Source organism: Dicentrarchus labrax, unplaced genomic scaffold (genome assembly GCF_905237075.1).
Source record: "Dicentrarchus labrax unplaced genomic scaffold, dlabrax2021, whole genome shotgun sequence".
Classification (NCBI taxonomy): Eukaryota; Metazoa; Chordata; class Actinopteri; family Moronidae; genus Dicentrarchus; species Dicentrarchus labrax.
The window spans coordinates 31,197,325-31,220,950 of NW_026136705.1; the positions used below are offsets into that span (position 1 = coordinate 31,197,325).

The 23,626-nt window shown below is 39.1% G+C and overlaps 2 protein-coding genes across 3 annotated transcripts; both read right to left on the bottom strand.

Annotated features, from left to right (window-relative positions):
- Positions 1 to 475: 475 nt before the first annotated feature.
- Positions 476 to 20,564, bottom strand: nipal4 (NIPA like domain containing 4). Of its 2 annotated transcripts, none has more exons than XM_051400840.1 (10): positions 20,339 to 20,564; positions 13,061 to 13,165; positions 9,002 to 9,139; positions 7,812 to 7,868; positions 7,136 to 7,226; positions 6,782 to 6,942; positions 6,426 to 6,593; positions 5,595 to 5,674; positions 4,865 to 5,077; positions 476 to 4,626 (listed from the first exon to the last, which is right to left on the bottom strand). In XM_051400840.1, the coding sequence occupies exons 1-10, from the start codon at positions 20,376 to 20,378 to the stop codon at positions 4,411 to 4,413; spliced, it is 1,269 nt and encodes a 422-aa protein (XP_051256800.1). In that variant the 5' UTR covers positions 20,379 to 20,564; the 3' UTR covers positions 476 to 4,410. The 2 variants fall into 2 exon arrangements, with proteins under 2 accessions (XP_051256800.1, XP_051256799.1); XM_051400839.1 differs by lacking the exon at positions 20,339 to 20,564 and adding an exon at positions 15,678 to 15,903.
- Positions 20,565 to 21,282: 718 nt separating this feature from the next.
- On the bottom strand, positions 21,283 to 22,499 carry ins (preproinsulin). Its single transcript, XM_051400857.1, has 3 exons — positions 22,410 to 22,499; positions 21,750 to 21,944; positions 21,283 to 21,644 (listed from the first exon to the last, which is right to left on the bottom strand). The coding sequence occupies exons 2-3, from the start codon at positions 21,931 to 21,933 to the stop codon at positions 21,475 to 21,477; spliced, it is 354 nt and encodes a 117-aa protein (XP_051256817.1). The 5' UTR covers positions 21,934 to 21,944; positions 22,410 to 22,499; the 3' UTR covers positions 21,283 to 21,474.
- Positions 22,500 to 23,626: the final 1,127 nt, after the last annotated feature.

Here is a 23,626-nt window from a genome sequence, read left to right on the forward strand (position 1 = left end):
TAAAACCTGACAACAACTTATTATCATTGTAATACTCTAAGCATTATAATGCTGTATAACTTCAGTTTATTAATCATCATAAGCCCAATAATGCATCCATATAATTCTTAATGATCTCTTAAAGTGTAAAGATTTGATGTTTGTCACATAAATAAAAAATAAAACTAATTGGCTACCATTTTAATACTCAATTAATTATATATTGTTTTTACCGTAGATCAGCTGTTGGATATGAGTCAACTGACTGAATGGAATTAGTACAATTAACTTAATTTACATAAGTTACCTTAACAGTAAAAGTTACTTCTACTCAAATCAAATGTTTTTTCATGCTGAAATTGTAACTTAAATGGTTTAATGTGATCGGTTTCCTCAGTTTGAACTAACTCATGAGGTTTTACAGTGTAGTCAAACAGTATTACTTTCATCAAAAAGGACCAAAGCAACAGAATAAGCAGCAATAAAGAAACTCAACGTGGTTTAAGAGTCTTTAATGAAATGAACCGTGTGCATTAAAAATATAAAGATATATTTATAAAGTTTGACGCATCAGAAACAAAAACCAAACCAGAGTTTTTGCATTTGGTTCGAGCAGCTTAGCTTCACATCACACATACTTTGCATAAATGCTGCTCACTTTTCAAAACAATACAGGGAGACTGCAGACAGAATTCAGTTTGCATTCATTTCAATAACAGAAACCTGCTGCAGACGGACTGAAAAACACAATTCAGTGAACGTCATGTGGGCAGAGTTAGAGGAACCGACTCATGTCTGTCCATTACAGACAGCAGCCGCTTAGCTTAGCTTAGCATAAAGACTGGAAGCAGGGGGAAACAGCTAGCCTGATTGTGTACAAAGTATGTTTTATTTTCAAGCTTTAATAACCAGTTTCAGCAACAAAAGTCTGCTCAGTTATTCATCTGCAGAGCAACCCGGTCACATGACAGACCGAACCGAGAAGAATCCGTTCTCGGTTTTGTGGCGAGAGATAAAACCTCAACAACAAACACAAACAGCGCTCAGATCACATGACTCAAGAAAGCTAATGTAGCAGCTAACATCTGTTACTTTTCGACCAAAAAAATAACCTTTATTTACACTCTAATAATTCCAGTTTCATGTTAGACTTTACACAAATGTTGTAATTAAATCAACGTATGAACCGCTTTGTTCAATCTGCACAACAACCAAAGAGTCCAATGATCGTTTGCTGTTGTATGTGGGGTTCTGTGTCTCTGACAGACATATAACGTTAATTACTGAGCTTTAAAGGAGCTCGTAAGGTGGATTTTGTTACAGAGCCAGGCATCTGTTTTCCTCTGTCTCCAGTCTTTATGCTAAGCTAACTGGCTGTGGTTTCATATTTAAGGTAAAGACATGAGAGCGGTATCAATCTGAACCTCCAACTGTCAGCGAGAGAGTGAGGGTCCACACCACACACATAACAACGGATTACACAAACTTTAACACACATGAATAATCTAAGAACCACAAACACAGTTGCATTGTGGGAACTGACGGGCGTTAATGCGAAGTACATGCGATGTTTGTTGAATCAGCTAAAACCAGAGAATAACTGCGGTTTGTTTTCTTTAAGCAGCTTCAAAACACTGTGCAAGTCTATAATTAGATTAATTAGTCTGAGCTTCATAAACAGCCGAGTCTTCAGCTGCAGACACACACACACACACACACACACACACACACACACACACACACACACACTATACAGTTCATTACTGATCATCATTCAGTGTCGTCAGGGTCACACATTATCCACGGTGGAGGCAAAAAAGTTGTCCTTTTGCATCTATTTGTTGTTTTGCTTTCATTACAAATGTGTTATTTGGCTGTTTAGATCCACCAGTTCTTTTACATCATAAATAGAAATGTATGTGTTTTTGTATTTTCCCTAACATAACAGCGAACACTGAATGATGGTCAGTGTGTACCACAGTTCGCGTTGTCCGCCTGCATCATAGACTGCAGTCATCAGCAGAGACGACAGAAACAACGGAAACATAAAGTCAGACAGAAACATCCTCCAACAGGAAGAAGAAACAAAGTCTGACCGCCTGATATGGTTTTTCTTTCAAATAAAATCAAACTCTCTGTGAGAATAAAAATAAATACATAATAAAAACAAAGTCAAGGAATGTATAGATAGAAATACAACACTGTTCAAACGAACTTTCACCAGTTACCATAGAAATATTCAACATTTTTACAGTGATGTAAGAAATAAGATCATTATAATTGTGTATTATCAATAATTTTACAAGATATGTTCCAAGTCTGTACAGCTCTTGAAATGATAATGAACAAAATGAATAAAGTGCAATGGAGAGATATCTTTTTGAAATGTTCCAACGTTTCCCACCAAACAGTCTGTGTTTTATTACTGTCAACAAATCCATGAAATGATCAAAATAAACAATGAATTGGTTGTTTACAGCGGTTAAGTTAACGTTACTGTCGTTCATGTCCGTCCATCTGTGAAAATCTACATTACCTAGCCAGGCTAAATCAGCTTAGAACCAGACATCCAGCATTAAGGCTGTATCGGAGGTTTCTCTGACATTGGTATTAGTATCTGAACAACCCTAATTAAAACTCACAGATTATCCCTCCTGCCCAAAATCTGATCCCTCTCATAGTCCTTGTCCACCAGTGGGGAGCCGGCTCACAGCATTTCCACCGAAACTCATTGATTCAAAACCTGAAAAGTTGGTTTTCCTTGGGGAACAAATTAGGCGTGTCCTATTCAAAAGGTCGTTGTGCATTGTGTTGATGATGCATCCAATTACTTTGATTTGGAGGGTCAGCACTAAAAGGATGTCCTGTTGTTCACACAGAGATACAGTATTTGGGACTATTCTGAGAAGATCTGATCATTACTAATTCAATTATTATGTTTATGCTTCATGGGATATCATTTTGATTGTTAGGTGTTCAAATTAGAAAAAATGAGGTGGTACCAGCACAAGCTCTTTGCTACATCACACACAATGCACATTAAATCCATCGGAGATGGACCATTCTCCCTCTCTTTGTAGATTTTTTAAAAACATTTTTTACTTTAAATACGATGTCCGGCTCCAAGAGAGTCCAGGAGCTGGTTCAAAAACCAATTTGTGGAAAAGGGGCCTCAGTGTGACACCTGAAACTGAAAGAGGATCATGATCTTGAACACCTTCATCAATCCACTTTTATCCTGAGAGTATACTTTGTCCTGTTCACACATACTTTTTTTAAGTTTGAACTATGTGTTGACGAAATGACTAGTTTTATTCTATTTGAGACAAGAAATAAATAAAAGTATTAAAGAATTCTGGGGTCTATTTCCTGTTTATTAGCAGACTTTGATGAACTGTCGACTTGACTTTAAAGGTCACCACACTTCCGAGGTGCTCTCAAGTTACACTACTGCCTGGTCTGTGCATGTGTGTGTGACCTAAAAAAATACTGCAGGTTATTATTTATTCACAACTGATCTCAATTCAGAACATGGTTTCGGGTAGCATCCCTAGTTCACAGCTACTGTAAACACATTACACACAGTATTTTTAAAGACTGCCACAGACAGCGTGGAGCAGCCAGCAAGTATAAAGAGACAAACACAGCGTTGGTTTTGGTTCCTGCGTGAGATTTGTTGACAACAATAACAAACAAAGGTCATTTAAATTGTGCATAAAGGAAATCAGAAGCTGGTTACTTATGGTGGTTGGGGTTAGGGTTAGGGTTAGGGTTAGGGCTAGAATTTTCACATATAAAACGTTTTGTCACATTACAGAACACATCTCTCGTCACCTTCAGGAGGAAAAGGAAACAAGGCGATCTGAAGGTGTAGCAGGAGATCGCCTTATTTTCTCAAAGAATAAGGGACCGTGGCCCCATTTACACTTATCATTTCAAATGTTGCATATATGGACACCATCCAGACATGATTTAATACAATTTCATTTTCATTTAATACATTTTCTTTCACTTTCAAATGTCTTATGTCTCTTTGTAGGTGTCTGCCTGTGTGTAGTTTATTTGTGGCTCTTTCTAGTCATTCTGTATCTTTGAGGTGGTTTTAATTCTCTTTGTAGTCATGTTGCAGATTGTAGAGTTAAGACTGAAGTGAATCCTTCTTGGATGCATTTCAGCTTTTTTCAGATCCAATAGTAATCCGATCTGCCCAAGACATGAAGTGTAAATGGGGTCAATTTCCCTCAGATTTCTGTCCAGGACCTGCACAGTATGTCCAGTTAAATATTATTTCTTTGTATGAAAGCTGATGGACCTCAATAGTGAACTGGAACACTGTCAAACTGGACCTTTAAAAAAGTGCTTATAACATCAGTCAGAGTGAGTTTGGACTCCAACGTCCACACAGGAAACACAAACCTGTGTTCTTCTCTCTCAGCTGATGATGAAGACTCTCGGTCCCTCCTCTCTCATAGGAGGCAGACTCTCTATCACCATGTTGTCCATCAGCCCATATTTATCCTCTTTTCTATTCTTCCTTCTTCCTTCACCTCCATCTCCTTCTGCTCGTGGACTGCCTGAAATCTCCTCTGCGAGCCCCTCCCTCTCCACCGGCTGAGACAGATGACTGGTCAGCTCCCTCATCGTCACCTGCAAGACAATCGAAGCATGTTTTATTACGTCTACCTGTTGCACTTTGTAGTCTTACAGCCTGTAACCAGAACAGAATATCCACTATTTCTTTCTCTGAACTCTGATACACGACCAAAAGTATGTAAGGCTGGTTCTCAGTCCGCTTTCCAGTTCGTCCAACCGTCATCAGAAACTCTGAGTGGAGCTAAATCTTAGCTTTAAAAGCACATTAATGTGGAGGGGAGTGACCACCGACCTGCAGCTCTTTGAAGAGGTGCAGCATGGCCACGCCCACCACGATGACCAGGAAGGCTCCCAGCGTCGTGACCACGTCCACCACCGCCATGCTCCGCCACTCCTGGAAGAGGATGATGGAGGTGGACAGAACCACGGAGGTGAAGAGGACGTAGTAGATTGGGTAGACCAGCAGGGTGTTGAAGGTGTCCAGAGACTTGTTCAGGTAGTTCACCTGCGAGCAAAGAAAAACATCACTCTATAGCTTATATGTAAATAGTCTGTTGAGCTTGTAAATATTTAGATAGTTATTTTGATCTTCTTCCTCCCTTTGTAGATTTTTTAAAAACATTTTTTTACTTCAAATATACGATGTCCCTGTCGTGAGTTTGGGAAATTATTTCCATCGCTGTACACCAATCAGAATCCGGTTTGCACTACAGTTTACATCAGTAACTCAACCAGTGACCAACTGATTGCAGTCAGACACATAGTGTGATTTCAAACAAATGTATTAAACTACTGTATATTCATTATGTTTGTTTATTATTGTTTATTTTATTATTTGGGACATCGGTTGCTCAATCTGGGACAGTTGAAAGTAGAATTTGGGACTGTTGCAGGACACTGAGAACTGTAAGAAAATATCGACTCCTGTATCCTGACACGCATTGTATCTCCAGATTCTTGCCCTATGTTTTAGCTATCAAGCATTAATGTCATTAAAAAACACTGATGATTTTACAGCTCACCTGTGTTACTATGGAGACGATGAGAGTGAACAGCAGGATCCAGGTGAGAGGACTAGCAAGCACTGAAATATCATTAAACACTAGAAAGAAAAAGATAATGAGCATTAACACAGATTCACCTCTCCTGTTGATGCTAACAACTTCTATTTATACGATAAAAAAGGAATAAAACTCCAACTTTAACCATCAACAGTACTAATATCCTGTAACCGTGACGGTAGAAAAGTTCTACCGTATTTGTTTCGGTAAAGTTCCCTGTTTTGTTTTTGCGGTATTCTGGACCAGTTCCTGGTTTTGGAAAGTGGAAGTTAACATCAGCACAGCTAATAGCAAACCACCAAAACTCTGTATCATCTTACTGAGGTCTTAACAAAGACAAGTTAAGGTGGATTTTCATGATTTTCACGGGCGTTTTGTCGCATTAATTCGCTGAAATGTAACGAGTGTTGAAGTTCGTTCTTTGGTCAAAATATTATTGATTCACCACGATCTTTAAATTTCCCTCGGAGTTCATACTGAAGATTTTGCTTTTGTTTGGACACTGAATGCTACATTTTGGCCCAATCAGTACGTATTGGTAGTACACACACATTCTTCTGCTCAAAAGCTTGTACCTAAATTACCCACGATGCAACTTAACCGCAGACAGTTCGGTCAGAGATTGCAAATGACATCATGTGAGGTCATTTCTGAGCCTTCACACAGCGCCCTCTGGAGACAGTAAACTGGGTTATATTCAGCAGAACCCTCCAACAAACACAACCTGGCTTTTGTTTTAAATCAATTGATTTTGGATTCCTAAAAACAACGGTAACGTTTTCTGTCTCTCACCGCTGTTGATGGCGATGGCGAGGCCCTTCACGGAGGAGACGGTGAAGGCTCCCAGCAGTGAGCAGATGCTGATGTAGATGAGGATGTTGGTGCGACCGAACCGAGGAGAGAAATACAGCACGAGTATCGCACAGAGAACCAAAACCACCGACATGTACACCAGGAAACCTAAAGCGCACACGCACACACACACACACACACACACACACACACACACACATAATGTCAGTTTCAATTCTAATGGACCCAACGGGATCATTCAAATAAATCAGGTTGTTCATTTAAATAATGTAATAAATCCGTTACCACAGGAAGTTGACAGTATGTATGTAAACGCTTTATTAGCGCCGTCTCACCGGGCTCCAGCAGCTTGTTGGTCATATCCTGTAGTGATGTCACTTCCTGTTCCTGTGGGGCGTGGATAACCAACAAGATGCTTCCCAGCACGGACAGGAAACAGCCCAGTTTCCCCACCACGTTCAACACCTCCCCCAACAGGTAGGAGGACAGAACTGCACTGAAACACACACACACACACACACACACACACACACACACACACACTGGGAGTCAGTTTATCCATTAATCAACAAAAGCAGCTCATTAAAAAATCATTTGTCGGTTGGGCTCCAGAATAAAGTGTCTGTCTGATTGGGATCTTTAACTACTTCTGTGCTGATAAAGTGGAGTTAAACAGAAACTACGGCTACCTGATGAGGACACTCAGAGCGCCCAGCGGAGTCACCAGCGTGGCCGGAGCAAACATGTAGGCGGCAAAGTTACAGGCCTCTCCTGCTCCCACTGCACAGACAGACAGACAGACGGATGAAGACACAGGAAATAATAAAAGCACCATTTAACTGCTGATGACATCTGTTCAATTCATTATTAACATTTTTAGCTTAGCACAAAGACTGGAAGCAAGGGGAAACTGCTAGCCTAGCTCCATTAAAAGAGAAGAAATACACATTTATGTGCAGTCACACCAAGAAAATAATTATATTAAGGTATAATGGAGATGCTTTAAATCTACTCATAAATCAGACAGAAGAAAAAATGATTCAAATAGTTAATTATGAATTATATTATTTGTCCATCTGAATGCCAGAAACCAACAGTATACTGTTAATAGTATTAAGAGACCTTTTTCATTTTTCCTTAATAAGAGAACTGAATCAGACATTTTAAAGTCAAAGTTACTTTAGTAACTAAATACTTTTGTATGCAGTTATTGGTAAAATAATTAATTGAATTACTTTTGAGAGAAAGTAACTAGTAACTTGCTCGACTTTGCTAATCAGTAGGATGCATAATTATTAAACTGATGATGAAATAAATGATTAAAATGTTTTATGTGGATCATAAACTCAGACAGAAACTACTTACTGGTTAACAGGCCTCCCCACCACAACCAGTCCTTCAGGTAGCCATGACCCCCATCACCTGCACACACACACACACACACACACACACACACACACACACACACACACACACACACACACACACACACACAGAGTCATATGTCACATACAAACATACAACATCAGGAACTATTCTAGTTTAGTCAAGTGGAAAAAAAACATGTCGTTGCCAGGTTGTGCAACTCGTTGTTTCCTAACACAGCGCAAACGGTCTTTATCTAACTTTTCTTCCCTCCAGGTCTTTCCCACTTTTTATCCCTGAACTGTAAAAAACATTGGGCCACAATGATGTTTGTATACATTTTATCTCACTAATGACTAATCTTAGATCCATTTCAGGTGTTTGCCCTTTCTTTCATTCAAGTGTGAGCGTGACTTCCCTGATCAGTTTGTCACATACAGCGAGTTGAGCTGCTCTCATTGGCTGCTCGTGGTTTGGAAACAATGGCGGCTCGCCTGCTCACACAGGATCTGGTTCTCCAGATAAACAGTAAAATGTGTTTGTGAACAGATCTGAGGAGAGAAACAGTCAACAACAGAATCTGGATCCATATCTGATCAGCACTGTTTGACAGTTTGATCTGAGTTTGGTTGAGCTGGACGGACTCACTGAGAATGAGCTGTCAATCACAAGGTAGCCCCGCCCTAAAGCATACCCTGCTTTATGGTCTGTTTTACTCTAAATGGGACCATCAGTTACTAAATGAACATCATGCTGTATGGAAGAAGACTGAAACTAGAGACTGAGACCAGAAACTCATCAGGAAACTGTTTACTGAGCTCATAAATCAACTGAGAAGTCCACTCATTTCTCCATAAGACTGAATGGTATCTGTGTGTTATTGCAACCAGTGGAGCTGCCCCCTGCTGGCTGTTACACAGAATGCAGGTTTAAGACACTTCACAGACTATGAAGCTCTGTCAGTTATATATGGTTTCATTTTATTTCCTGGTGAACATGTTGAGTTATTTTCATGTGAGAAAAAACAAAATGCACATTATTCTTTCTTATTGTCCATGATTGTTATCTTTTGTCTTCTTTAAGATTGATTCATTACTGACAGTAAAGTCAATCAACGTGTCCATCCAAAAGACACAGCTTTGTGTCCTATAAAACCAGTAAAAGCAGCTGAGATGTGCAGCTCTGTTTACCCGCTCTGGTGTGACCGTTTCTGGCCAATCGGAGGAGAGCTTTCTTCTTCAGAATGACACTTCCACCAATCAGGATGGAGGACAGGAGGGCCAGACTCAGGCCCAGCCACAGGTTGTAGGTCTGGTTGGTCTGAAACTCTGGAGACAAACATTTAGTCAGCTGAGTGTTTGTTTATGAGGGTGTGTGCCTGCAGAGTGTGTGTTCAACGACTTTATCTGAGCCCAAAAAACCTCCACAGAATCTCCTGAATGAGTTTTAATGATAACCAGACTCAGATTGTGTAAGTCACTACAATATTTTCACATGACAACATATAAATGTAAAAGTTCACACAGGTGTAGAGTGTGTTTTAGGTTCTTATTTGATCGCTGTAAAGTCTTGAATGTGGAGTTGTTACACACATATTCATTATAATCTACAGGCTCCAGACAAACAAGACTGCAAATTATCTGCAGGCTCTCAATGAACTGACTGTAGTAGACGATGTAAGGCAACTTTAACTGACCACACATTCATGATACACTTCTCAAAAGATTCAGTGTGACTCGTAAATCCACTTAGAAATCCTAAAAAAAAGTCATTCCTCATAAATTCAGAACTTGCTTTAGAATAATCATGTTTTTAGGTTTTCGTCAGTATCAAAGTAATCCAATTATATTTGTCTGTACATCGACGACTACACTGCAGACAGGAAGTGGTAACAGCTAATTCGGCTTCTTTTAATGGTGCAAAATTGAGAAATTTTAACAAAACAGGGCTGTAGCCCACAGACTCCATGGCAGCACTCTACTTCCTGTTTACATCCTGTAACGCATTAAATGAACTGTAGCATCCTGCGAACAGGAGAGAAACAAATAATAATAATATTAATAATAATAATAGCAGTGAAGACATCCATTATCATCACGCTCCGTCAGAATGGTTCTGGTAGTATAACAGTTCAAAACCTAAAAGATACACAGTTATACATCATATAAGACCGGAACATGTTGGTCATTTTACTGAACTAATTAGTTCTGTTGTTTAATCAATTAATCGTATCAGCTCGACCACCAACAGCTGGCCAATCAGAGCTCCTGTTGCTGCTGTGTGCATGCTGGGAGACTGTCTATGGTCACATTTATAGTCTCTGTCTTTTAAAAGAATCATTTAAAATGAACACTGAAATGTAGAGAAATACAATAAAAAAGATGAAGTTCAATCAAAAAGACAAATTAAGATATAATAATCTCTTAATATGTCTGTATTAGTAAATGCTAACAAAGTAAAGTTAGAATTGTGAGAATTTGTTTATTTAAAACAGACAGAATAAGGAAATATAAGCAAAATATTAACTAGAAACATTCTTTACTTGGATTTATAAATGCAAAACTTCATTTTGATCATTTTATTTATTTAATATTTTTGTGTCTTTTTGTACTAAACTCTGTCAAACGTGCTGTTACACCTGATCTGCCCTGCAGATAGAAGGAATAACGAGTTCCTCTCAAAGTCTCATTTACATAATATCTCCTTTCACACACAGTGCCGATGTTATCACAGCCATTGTTCCCTCTTTACTGTGACAGAATACAGAACTGGCACAAATATATTAAGATACCAAGCACTTTCTTCCTGTTGGCAAAGTTTTCCTGAGTTGTCTGAAAATATTTTTTTATTAAAACAGAGAGAAGATTCAACGTGTGTGCAGCTTTCTAACTGCAGTGACTCGTTCATCCTCTCAGCTCGTATTCTTTATCGGCTTTATCAGTCTGTTTCTGCAACACTTCAGGGGACGTTACTAAAGTTCATATGTGCTCAAAAATGGCCTGCATGAATCAGATTCTTCTTTAATTGTGACAAAATAGGCACAATTCAGGGCTTTATTATGACAACGAGGTTATTCATTAAAACTTAACCCAACAATAAAACTCGGTGTAAAAGAACATTTTAGTTGAAATAAACTGGAATAAAAATTAGACCTAGAGGTCCAGTGTGTAACATTTAGGAGGATCTATTGGCAAAAATAGAATATAATATGTTTTAATTAGTGTCTAATTAACATTGCACTACAGAGAACAAACATTTTAAAACATTATGAAATAAAAATATACAGGAAATGTGTTTTTTACTTGGCCCAATGAGTCGACACAAGCAGCCTGAGGACGTATTGAGTGAGTCAGTGCTTGTACTGAAATATCTGTAATATTAAAACTAATACTGAAACAAATAAAAACTAAACTGAACTTAAAGAATTAAAAACAAGATAAAAATATAAAACTGATCATGAATACAAGCTGTGATAACTTCCTCCCAGCAGTATGAAGGTACAGTCACAGTAAAACAACTTCAGCCTCATTGTTTCCGTTCATCCGACTGGAATCTGAACAATGACTCTGAGGAAGTTCAGAGACATTTAACAAAAGATTTTTATTTTCCATCACAGTGAAAACTAAAACACATCAGGAGATTATCGTCACATTTGTTCCTCGAAGCACCGATCCAGGAAGTACTCAGCCTGCTGGCACCGATCCAATCAGCTGGTTTTAAATGTACCTTTTGTCAAACTTCATGTATTATGTTGTTATTATTAAAATCATTTTGCTTTTTGTTGTCTTTTCTCTCAGTGTTTGTTGTTTTGAATAAAAATAAACCTCTGTGGTAGATACAGAACAAAAACTAAACCAATGCAGTAAAATACAGTCGTCGTTTTGACTGTAAAATCTTCATTTTCTTCAACAGTGGAAGTTTCTAAAACTCATTCTTACTGAACTCCAGAGTTTCAAACCCTGACGTCTGCAGGAATTACACATCTCACTGCTGTTTGTGTGATCTTGAGGAAATGATTTATTTATTTTATTATAATAATAATTAAAATTAAAAGACACATAGAGTGCTGAGATGCTCTGATTAAGTTACTGTGTGATATATTACCTCATTTGATACAGACACATTTTTTTGTGTAAAAGAGGGTTGAAATTCAGCCAAAGAAAAAGTCAAATACTGTAATTCATTACAATTAAACCCTGTAAACATATTATTACATTTAAATTTTAAACTCATTAAAAAGGGATTTGGGAGAAACGCCACAATCAAACAACGACACAGTAGACTCTTAATTGATGCCCCAAGTTCTGTTTTTAAGCTGCTCCTTCAGAATAAACGCCCTGTGTTAGGAACAGTAAAATGTAAAGTCTACTTTTTGTATATTTGGCTCAGAAACGGGCGTGCAGTGTTTGCACACTGTCACTGAACTAAGGATCATTATGCCATTATCATCAGCCCAGTGTGCGAACTATACCGCGGCTATCAGGGAGCTCACTGTCTCAGCAGTCAGAGTTTGGACTGAAGGTGAAGCACCAACGGCTAAAAATAGACGAATAATGGCGATTTGGCAGACTCAATCGGACTACATACATTTATTCTGTCTATGTTTTCTGATCTGAATTAATGATATTGTGCAGCCATGCTCCACTGATTCCCAACCTGGGGGTTGAGACCCCAACTAGGGGTCGCCAGACCTGCTTGATATTAAGGTGTGTAAGAAATATACACAGCACGTTCCCTTTTGTGAAGTAAAGATACATGTAATTGTCTAACAGAACAATGGCCAAACGTCAGATAGAAGAAAACCTTGAATTTGTCAAAAAATAACCATCTTAAGTCGGTATGATTGTTAAGAGTTATTAAAACTACATAATACAGACAGAGATTTGTAGTTCCCTAAGCAAGAAATAATCTGCTCAAAATTCATCCAAATCTTTGGTTTTACACAAACTTCCTGCAGTTACTGTGTTTAAATAATTTCCCCCTGGGATTATTAAAGTATTTCTCATTCTGATTCTGATTACTGCTGTTTGTACAGTTTTATACAAAATATCCATAAAATATGTACATACAGATTTAAATAAGATCCTTAAACATAAAGAACGCGGTTTACACACAAAGACTCCCTCCCGTCCATTAACACACATCAGTAAAAGGTGTGTGTGTGTGTGTGTGTGTGTGTGTGTGTGTGTGTGTGTGTGTGTGTGTGTGTGTGTGTGTGTGTGTGTGCGTGGGTGTGCGTGCGTGCGTACCTGTTGTGTGAGTGCTGTTGTCCAGGTGTGTGTAGATCTGCGGTTGATCTCCGGTGAACAGACAGACTGCAGACTGAGAGCCGCACCACAGCCGGACCACGGACCCTGCAGAGACCCCCAGCATCACAACCATCAAACCTTTTATTCTCGTTCTCATCATATCGTGTTGAATCACATCGGTAGTTGTTTCATAATCATCTTTAATATATCGACCTCAGTGTCCAGAGGCAATTCCAATAAAGTTTATTACATATGCAAAAAAAAGGACAATATGGAGTAGAGCTGCAACAATTAGTCGATTAATTGTCAAATATTTTAATTAATTAATTAACCAACAGTTTTTGGTAATCAATTAATCAAATTCTTTGATTTTAGCTTCACAAATGTGAATATTTCTGCTTTCTTTCGTCCTATAGGACAGTAAACTGGATATATTTGGGTTGTGGACAAAACGAGACATTAGAGGAAACAGTAATCCACATTTTTCACCATTTTTTGACATTTTATGGACCAAACAACTGATTGATTAGATGAGAAAATGATTTAAAAAAAACCCCGTAAACTATAAATAGTTGTTTCTGAAGACCCTTTTTTTACACATCATTCTGAAGGAATAAAGTGTTTTTTCTATATTACGGACTGTAAATTGGACAGAAAACTTATTTTCTTTTCTTTTGATGGTAAAAACTTGCATTCAAAGTTAAAGCTGTGGCTCAGAGGAAGAGCGGGTTGTCCCCTAATCAGAAGGTTGTTGGTTTGATCCCTGGCTCCTCCCGCCACATGTCAAAGTGTCCTTGAGCAAGATACTGAACCCCGAATTGCTTCCAGAGCTGTGAATGTGTATGAATGAGTTAGTTTCTGGTTGATGCCGTGAATGTGGCACGTAGTGTAAAAGCGCTTTGAGAGGTTGGAAGACTAGAAAGGTGCTATACAAGTACTGGTCCTTTTACCATTTACCAACTTTAACCGTAAAATCAACAGTACTAATATCCTTTTACCGTAATAAGTTCCACTGTAATTAGTAAAGTTCTGGCAACCATGTAAAAACAACATTATTTTTTACAGTGTGTCTCTTTGTGCAGGAATTATAAATGATTTCAGAGTTTGAAGTTGAAGAGTGAGCGAAGGTTTCTGGCTGTTTGCTCTCTGTGTGTCTGTGTGAAGGGTTGAGTAATACTGGTTGGACCACTGTGCTGCTGATTACAGTAACATGAGGAGAGGAGACGGTCAACACAACCAGGCAGAGAGCTTTAATATTGACACTGTCAACAGCGAGTCGTCGGCATACAGCGGCAAAAATAACACTTACTGCTGCCGTCTGTGCTCTTAATGAGCAGATCTCAGGTGGAATCAATGGCTTCAGATCCACGGAGGAGCTTCAATATCTTATTATTGGGATGCAATATATTAAATATATTATTAATATAATAGTATAATAATATAATATAATAATATAATATAATAATATATTATTGGGATTCCTTAATTACTGCATAATTTCCTCATAATTTCTACAGAGTTTCAGTTGTATATTTACATGCTAAAGATATGAGTACATAGACATTAAAAAAAGGAATAAAATCAGAATTTAGAAGAAAATGTGATGACTCTCAAGCGAGTTCTGCAGTCATAAGGAACGTCTTTCTTCCATGATGTTCAACCGAGATGAGACGAAGATGATGTTATCCTAACGAAGTGTAATTCACACTGAACCTTAAATATAATAAATCATTGTCAGCACAAACTCACGCTCCAGCTTCTCAAATGTGAATGTTTGCTGGTTATTTTCTACGTATCTTTGTGGTTGGACTTCTGAATAAGTCAACCTGGATATTTTATGGACGAAACAGTTATTCGATTAATCAAGAAAACAACTGTCACATGAATCTTTAATTAAATGATTATTTGAACCCCAACAAGTAAAAGTCCTGTATTCAAAACATTTAAAACCACTGTTTTAACCTATAACAGCATCTCATATTTTATTTATTAATTTTATTCTGTGTCAATAATCTGATTCCGTAAACTGCAACAGTTTGATATTTGTTACTATATAGTTAATTTAAGATGAGATGTGCCTTTATTGATCTCTTCACAGAAGTTGATGAAATGCTTTTGTTTTACACCCAAAATGAGAGGCTTTGGTGACCCTCAGTGGGGCCCCGATCCACAGGTTGGGGACCACTGATTCAGATTCATTTAGGAAATACGGTGATAAAACACAGAAACGAGCCACAATATTGTTTTTAGGTTCAGATATTTTCATTTTGGGTCTTTTCCACTGAGCAGATATTTCTGCCACCATCTGGACAGCCCATGAATATTTCTCCAGATCCGCCACCTGTCAGACTAATGGAATAAAAGTATTTTCCTCTGCGCTGTAAACTCTAAACCTCAGGTAGAGTACAAATACCTCAACAATGCTGCAGTATTTAATGAACTGTAATGGCTTTTATTTCTGTTTCCTGCTCGACAAGGAAACATGACAGAGCCATAAAGACAGATTGGATCGATAGAGAAATTTGTGGCTCTGCAGTCTTCCACCTTACTGCTCTACACTTCTTATTCTAATGATCTTTATTCTGATTGTTCTTAGAATGAGAGAACTCGTTCTTACCGTTCCTGCAGGTCTCATTATTGAGCTGAACATCTCGCATCGTGCTGCACCGTTGAGGAAATAATCCACAGAAACAACGAGCTCAGAGTCTCTATGTTCAACAAACTGAATCCAGCAGATGTCTAAAACCTGGACCGCCCTGTAGCCCGGCACACAGAGACCAGCTCGGGGTCATTCACCCTGAAGCCAGGTTCTCCAACAGTGTGAGTGTGTGTGTGTGTGTGTGTGTGTGTGTGCAGGTAAACAATACGACACCCGACCCCGCCCAGCACAGCCCCGCCCCGCCGGGCAGAGCCGGTGTCACGCAGCAGGTGTATCAACTTTCCCCTCAAACAAAAGAACTGAAACTGCACAAAAAGAAAAGTTAAAGGACTGTCTGAGTGAACTAACTCAGCCAGTAATGTTCAATGGGAACTTCCACTCTCTTCATTCAGGTCCACTAAAGTAAATATGGAAGCTCATTTCTGCCAGACGGAAAAACAGATTCTGTAAATCATTATAATGAGAAACCTTCCCAAAATAATGATTTAATATCTCATAATAAGGATTTCAAATCTCTTAATAATGATTTAATATCTCTTAATAATGATTTAATATCTCAAAATGATGATTTAATATCTCAAAATAACCGCTGTCATTATTATTATTATTCATGAGGTACTAAGTCATTAACAGAAAGAACACACAAGTACTTTTCATCCCAATATTCATTTATCTCATTTATCTGACAGTTACTTAGAGGAAAAGTTTAATATGAGTGTTTGTTATACATTAAACTTCCCAACAGTATGATTAATCTATTAATAGAACATTAATTGGCAACTTCTCAAATGTGAAGATTTTCTGCTTTTTCTCTGTAAATATTTGAATAATTATAGTTTATTTTATTTTAATACACATTGTGAAGGCGTCATTATGAGCTCTGGGTAACTGTGATGGCATTTCTCACTATTTGTTTAAAGTTTTACACACCAAATAATAAATCAATCAATGCAGATGAATCAATAATGAAAATAATCAGAATTGCAGCATTTTATAAAACACCTCCACCTTAAACAACCACAAATGACTGCATCAGTAGTAATAATCTAATATATTATGGTATGGTGGTACTTTTACTGAACTAAAGGATGAACACTTCCTCCAGCACTGCAAACTGTAAAGTGGCTGCAAGCTCTTTATTAGAAGTGTGGATGTTTGTAAGACGTATATGTTTACTGCTCCTCCACTGAAACAATAATCTCACCTTCATACAGGTGAGCCCATTCAGAATGAGACTGCTGCCCCCTTGTGGACGATGTGGGACACATCAGAGTTTATGAGTCACTACATTGAGTTTTACAGTGTAGCACTACAGCTATAATCAGATCAATAAGGTTTTAATGGCTGCACCTTTAAATGTGATTCATAAATCATCATCAATCATCAATAAACACACGTTTGTTGATATTCTCTCAATTCACAAAACTTTATTTTCTAGGAAAAATAATTTCATCCATTTCTCAGCACTTCATTTGACAGCAGTTGGTTTTCCAGAGAGAGGACAGCACCGCCGCTCTTCTGATGCCAGCGTCGGGGTGGGGGTCAGGCTAAGTTAGCCAAGAAGCTAAGCCATGCTAAGCTAGGAGAGGCTAAACAAAGACAGGCTAGGCGCTGTTCAGTTGCAGTAGTTCTGCAGGTCGAAGATGTTGCAGGGCCGATAGCAGCAGTCCATCTGGATGCTTCGCTTCACCCTCATCTCGTTCTCGCCGCCCGCCGCCGCTGCAGCGCCGCCTGCCTTCGGTGGGAGGAAACCTGACGGGACAGAGAGGAAGTCATCAGAATCAGGAGCCATAATAAACACTGGGCGGCGTTCTGAGGTCTTCAAACCTTCAAAGGAAGACTGTAAGTTGGTCTCACCCTGCAGAGGGTCGACGTCTCTCTTGGGGTTGTAGAAGAAGCCTCGGTCCCCACAGACCAGGTAGAGGGCGTCGACCAGGTGAGAGCCACACAGGCGCTGTTCAAACGCAGCGGCCTGGGAGCCCGGCCATGATACGATCAGTAAGACCAGCAGAGAGAACAGACAGACTGCAGACTGAGAGCTGAACCACAGCCGGACCACAGACCCTGCAGAGACCCACAGCATCACAACCATCAAACCTTTTATTCCCGTTTCCTTTCAGACACGAACAGACTCCCACATTCAAAGGCTACGACAGGAAATATCTTACAAAAATAAATATTATTTTGCATCCCATCATATCGTGTTGAGTCACATCGGTAGTTTAATATATCGACCTCAGTGTCCAGAGACAATTCCAATAAAGTGTTTTACATATGCAAAAAAACAACCCAATGTGGAGTAGAGCTGCAACAATTAGTGGATTAGTTGTCAAATATTAAAATAATTACCAACTATTTTTGGTAATCAATTAATCGTTTTGAGAGCAAATTCTTTGATTTTAGCTTCACAAATGAGAATATTTCTGCTTTCTTTCGTCCTATATGACAGTAAACTGGATATATTTGAGTTGTGGACAAAACGAGACATTAGAGGAAACAGTAATCCACATTTTTCACCATTTTCTCGCATTTTATGGAGCAAACAACTGATTGATTAGATGAGAAAATGATAATTGATAATGAAAATAATCATTAGTTGCAGCCCTACTATGGAGTCACAGATCTGATCGGTTCTGTAGTGAAGTTCAGTTTGAGCTCAGTCAGACACAACATGTAAAATAACACTGCTGTAAAGCTCACTACCAGTCGATTAATGATTGATCGGGTGATTAATCAGACATCATGACCTCAAACTAAATGTCAAATAAACAACCATTCAGACAGAAATTCAACCAGACTTAAAATCAGCTTCATCTGTACAGTGGGAGGAATGTAAATGAAGAGTTTATGGTGAAAAACTGTAAACTGTAAAGAGTTGTTTCTGAAACCTTTATTTATACATCATTTTGAAGGAATTTATATAGAATAAAGTGTTTTTTATATATTACGGACTTTAAATTGGACAGAAAACCAAGGTCATATCTCTCATACAACAAAACTGTTTCTTTTGATGGTAAAAAATATTAAATCATTATTATGAGATATAAGATAGATTTGAACAGTAAAATATGGAATAAAACTCCAACTTTAACCGTAAAATCAACAGTACTAATATCCTTTTACCGTAATAAGTTCCACTGTAATTAGTAAAAACAACATTATTTTTTACAGTGTGTCTCTTTGTGCAGGAATTATAAATGATTTCAGAGTTTGAAGTTGAAGAGTGAGCGAAGGTTTCTGGCTGTTTGCTCTCTGTGTGTCTGTGTGAAGGGTTGAGTAATACTGGTTGGACCACTGTGCTGCTGATTACAGTAACACGCACAAACATTTTACTGCATATTGTATATAGTGTATATATTTTTCATTTACAGTCTTTTATTTCTATAATATATATATATATTTTTTGTAATTCTTATTGTACTCGTACACTCTGTACTCTTTGCACTACATTCCCCAATGCTGCTGTGTCTAATTAGAATTTCCCCTCCTACTGGGGATCAATAAAGGTACATCTTATCTCATCTTATCTCATCTTATCTTATTAGGACAGGAGGCCGTCAACACAACCAGGCAGAGAGCTTTAATATTGACACTGTACACAGCGAGTTGTCGGCATACAATCACACTCACTGCTGCAGTCTGTGCCCTTAATGAGCAGATCTCAGGTGGAATCATCATTTATTTTAATACGACTTTGTACATTAACCCAGGAGTTCCCAACCACACCCACACTCTTCAGAGCACCAACACCTCCTCTTCCCTAGTTGTTACAACTTCTGGGGACCCCCTACAACCTACTCAAGGACCCCTGTTGGTCCCCGGACCCCAGTTTGAAGACCACTGCCTAAACCTCTTTTAACATCTTATATTTTATTTGTTGATAATATTTTGTGTTAATAATCTGATTCTGTAAACTAATATTTCCCTCTGAAATGTAGCTGAGTAAAAGTATAAAGTAACATAAAATAGAAATAGTCAGCAAATAAATCAAGATGGACTTGCGTGCTCCAATGGGGGTCCCGACCCACAGGTTGGGAACCACTGATTTAGATTAATTTAGGAAATAACGTGTTAAAAAACAGAAATGAACACACATAATTGTATTATCTGTTATCACATTTTAGACCTGGGGATAGGCTTTATTTAATGAATTACAAAAAAGACATTAATTAAACAACTGAATGATCTCTAATGCCACCTTTAGATGTGCCACAGTAATGTTTTAAGGTTCAGATATTTTCCTTTTGGGTCTCTTTCAACCAAATCCTGATCAATGTGATTAAATGAGCAGATATTTCTGCCACCATCTGGACAGCCCATGAATATTTCTCCAGATCCGCCACCTGTCAGACTAATGGAATAAAAGTATTTTCCTCTGCGCTGTAAACTCTAAACCTCAGGTAGAGTACAAATACCTCAACAATGCTGCAGTATTTAATGAACTGTAATGGCTTTTATTTCTGTTTCCTGCTCGACAAGGAAACATGACAGAGCCATAAAGACAGATTGGATCGATAGAGAAATTTGTGGCTCTGCAGTCTTCCACCTTACTGCTCTACACTTCTTATTCTAATGATCTTTATTCTGATTGTTCTTAGAATGAGAGAACTCGTTCTTACCGTTCCTGCAGGTCTCATTATTGAGCTGAACATCTCGCATCGTGCTGCACCGTTGAGGAAATAATCCACAGAAACAACGAGCTCAGAGTCTCTATGTTCAACAAACTGAATCCAGCAGATGTCTAAAACCTGGACCGCCCTGTAGCCCGGCACACAGAGACCAGCTCGGGGTCATTCACCCTGAAGCCAGGTTCTCCAACAGTGTGAGTGTGTGTGTGTGTGTGTGTGTGTGCAGGTAAACAACCCAACCCCTTACCTAGAACTTCCAGACAGTTCATTTAGGTCCACTAAAGTAAATATGGAAGCTCATTTCTGCCAGTGTGACGGGAAAGAAAAGGATTCTGTAAACCATTATAATGAGAAACTTTCCCAAAATAATGATTTAATATCTCAAGATAATGATTTAAACCTCCAAAAGTGTAAAGATTTGATGTTTTTCACATAAAAAAAACATAAATTTAATTGGCTACCATTGTGATGATCATTTGATTATAAAAAGCTTTTTATCATACGTCAGCTGTTTTAACAGGTAATGTAATAATTTGCTTTAGTGGTAAAAAAGTAAATTCAACGTAAGTGGTAACATTTGTATAAAGAAGATGCATTTAAGTGACTTTATTCAGATAAATTCTGTTCACACATTTGAAATAAGTTTGTTTGGAGAAATGCTGCATGAGTCAATTAACTGAATGGAATTAGTACAATTAAGTTTCCTTAACAATAAATACTTGAGTTACTTAAAATCAAATATCTTTAATGCTTAAATTGTTTGAGTTAATAAACTTAAATCGGTTTTTCTTCCAACAGTTTGAGTTGAACTAACACATTGAGTTTTACAGTGTAGCACTACAGCTATAATCAGATCAATAAGGTTTTAATGGCTGCACCTTTAAATGTGATTCATAAATCATCATCAATCATCAATAAACACACGTTTGTTGATATTCTCTCAATTCACAAAACTTTATTTTCTAGGAAAAATAATTTCATCCATTTCTCAGCACTTCATTTGACAGCAGTTGGTTTTCCAGAGAGAGGACAGCACCGCCGCTCTTCTGATGCCAGCGTCGGGGTGGGGGTCAGTTAGCCAAGAAGCTAAGCCATGCTAAGCTAAACAAAGCCAGGCTAGGCGCTGTTCAGTTGCAGTAGTTCTGCAGGTCGAAGATGTTGCAGGGCCGATGGCAGCACTGCTCCACGATGCCTCGCTTCACCATCATCTCCATCTGGTCCTTGAAGGCGAACTCAGCCACCTCGTTCTCGCCGCCCGCCGCCGCCGCAGCGCCGCCTGCCTTCGGTTGGAGGAAACCTGACGGGACAGAGAGGAAGTCATCAGAATCAGGAGCCATAATGAACTCTGGACGGCGTTCTGAGGTCTTCAAACCTTCAAAGGAAGACTGTAAGTTGGTCTCACCCTGCAGAGGGTCGACGTCTCTCTTGGGGTTGTAGAAGAAGCCTCGGTCCCCACAGACCAGGTAGAGGGCGTCGACCAGGTGAGAGCCACACAGGTGCTGGGCGGGCGCGACGGCCTGGGAGCCCGGCCATGATACGATCAGTAAGACCAGCAGAGAGACAGACTGGAGCCACAGAGCCGCCATGCTGGAGGAGACTGAACACACAGACACACACATGGAGGTGATGGAGGGGAAGACAGGAGGAGGAGGAGGAAGTGGAGGTGCAGAAAGAGGAGGAGATGAGAAGGAGAAAGAAAGATGAAGGAGTAAATAGATGAGGAAGAGTAGAATAATTCACCTGTAAGATCGGAGGAGAAGATGGAAGTGTAGGTAGAAGAAGAGGGATATGGGATATGAGGAGGAGAACAGCTCACTTCTAGATTTGGAGGAGGATGTGAAGGAGAAGCTAGAGGAGGAAGAGTAGAACAACTCATAGTAGAGTGAGAAGAAGAAGAGGAGATGGAAGAAAAGTTGGGGAAGGGGAGGAAGGAGGACATCAACTCACCTGAAGAGTCACAGGAGGAGGAGGAGGACGTCGAGGTGTAGAAGAAGAGAGGAGAAGGAGAAAGAAAGATGAAGAGGAAGGAAGAAGGAGTATGAGGAGGAGGAGGACAGCTCACCTGTAGATTTGGAGGAGGATATGAAGGAGATGGAGGAGGTGACTCAGCGATGAAGAGGAGCAGTAGCAGAGCAGCTGAGAGCTGGTTGGTGTGAGGCAGAACAGAAGGTCTCCTCCTCATTTATACTCCTTCACCTCCAGGTGGCCCCGCCCCCTGCTCTGTGTGTGTGTGTGTGTGTGTGTGTGTGTGTGTGTGTGGTCGCAGCACTTAGTACAACAAACAGAGCTAATGAGCCGACATGATCTGATCACCTCTCATAGACAAATATTGATCACCAATCAGCCTCCTGCTGCTTCTGCTGAGCTCAGCAGCCCAACAGAACTCATCCCATCCTCGCTTATATTGTTCCCCTGTTCAACAACGGATGACAAAAATTCCATTTCTTTATATTTCATCATCGACTTTTAGCGACACAGAGCAAAGATTCATTAGTTAGCTAGCTAGCTAACAACACGACTAGCACCCGGAGTGGATAAAAACACTTTATTACTGTTTTTCAAATGATTTTTGTTCAAATGAATAAAATGAAATAATGCTTGAATGTTTTCTGCAAATATGTTTGATGTATACACACAGCTGTAGCTGCTCGACGTGACACATTCAGCACTATTTGCTACCGTCCCACACGTAAATATGTGGAAGCAAACGGGACTGTTTTCTGTTTCAAACTGACATTTTAAAGTTTAGTTTATGATTTTTCAGCTGAATAGAAACGTTGTTATGTGGCTCTGTTCAAAGCCACTGGACTCATTTTATTTAACAGCTGAGTTGCTGCTGCCTCCATCGGTCAGTTAGTTTGTCTGTAACATGTTAATCTGTATCTGAACTTGCAACTGCGAGGAAAAGGACTTTTACTTGTAAGAGAGTGTTTGTACACTGTGGTACTACTTTTAGGAAATGATCTGAGTACTGTTCCACCACTGACGGCACAGAAACCCAGAGCCTTAACTACCCCCTCCAACACAAAGAGTGCCTGATGGGTGTCGTGCTGACGGAGCTTTTTCATTGCAGCTTGTTTGTCTCTTAAGAGGGAAAACTCAACTAACCGTGACGAGTGTCACCATGATGACGGAGGAGGACGCCAAACAAAGTGTTTCTGCAAACGACTCAGAAACATGAAACCAGCTCTGCTGCCTCTAACTGATTACAAAACCTTCATCTTAACCACCTAATAGTCTGTAACTGGAATTTGTGACTAATTCTGCGTCCCCCCTGCG

What these genes read in the sequence shown, in the direction of transcription:
- ins (XM_051400857.1), bottom strand. Translation starts at nt 21,933, where the DNA reads ATGGCGGCTCTGTGGCTCCAGTCTGTCTCTCTGCTGGTCTTACTGATC. An exon ending in AGACGTCGACCCTCTGCAGG is followed by an intron (nt 21,645 to 21,749) that starts GTGAGACCAACT and finishes CTGTCCCGTCAG; the next exon opens with GTTTCCTCCAACCGAAGGCA.
- nipal4 (XM_051400840.1), bottom strand. Translation starts at nt 20,378, where the DNA reads ATGCGAGATGTTCAGCTCAATAATGAGACCTGCAGGAACG. An exon ending in CAACAAGCTGCTGGAGCCCG is followed by an intron (nt 6,594 to 6,781) that starts GTGAGACGGCGC and finishes TGTGCGCTTTAG; the next exon opens with GTTTCCTGGTGTACATGTCG. An exon ending in TCGTCTCCATAGTAACACAG is followed by an intron (nt 5,078 to 5,594) that starts GTGAGCTGTAAA and finishes CTTTGCTCGCAG; the next exon opens with GTGAACTACCTGAACAAGTC.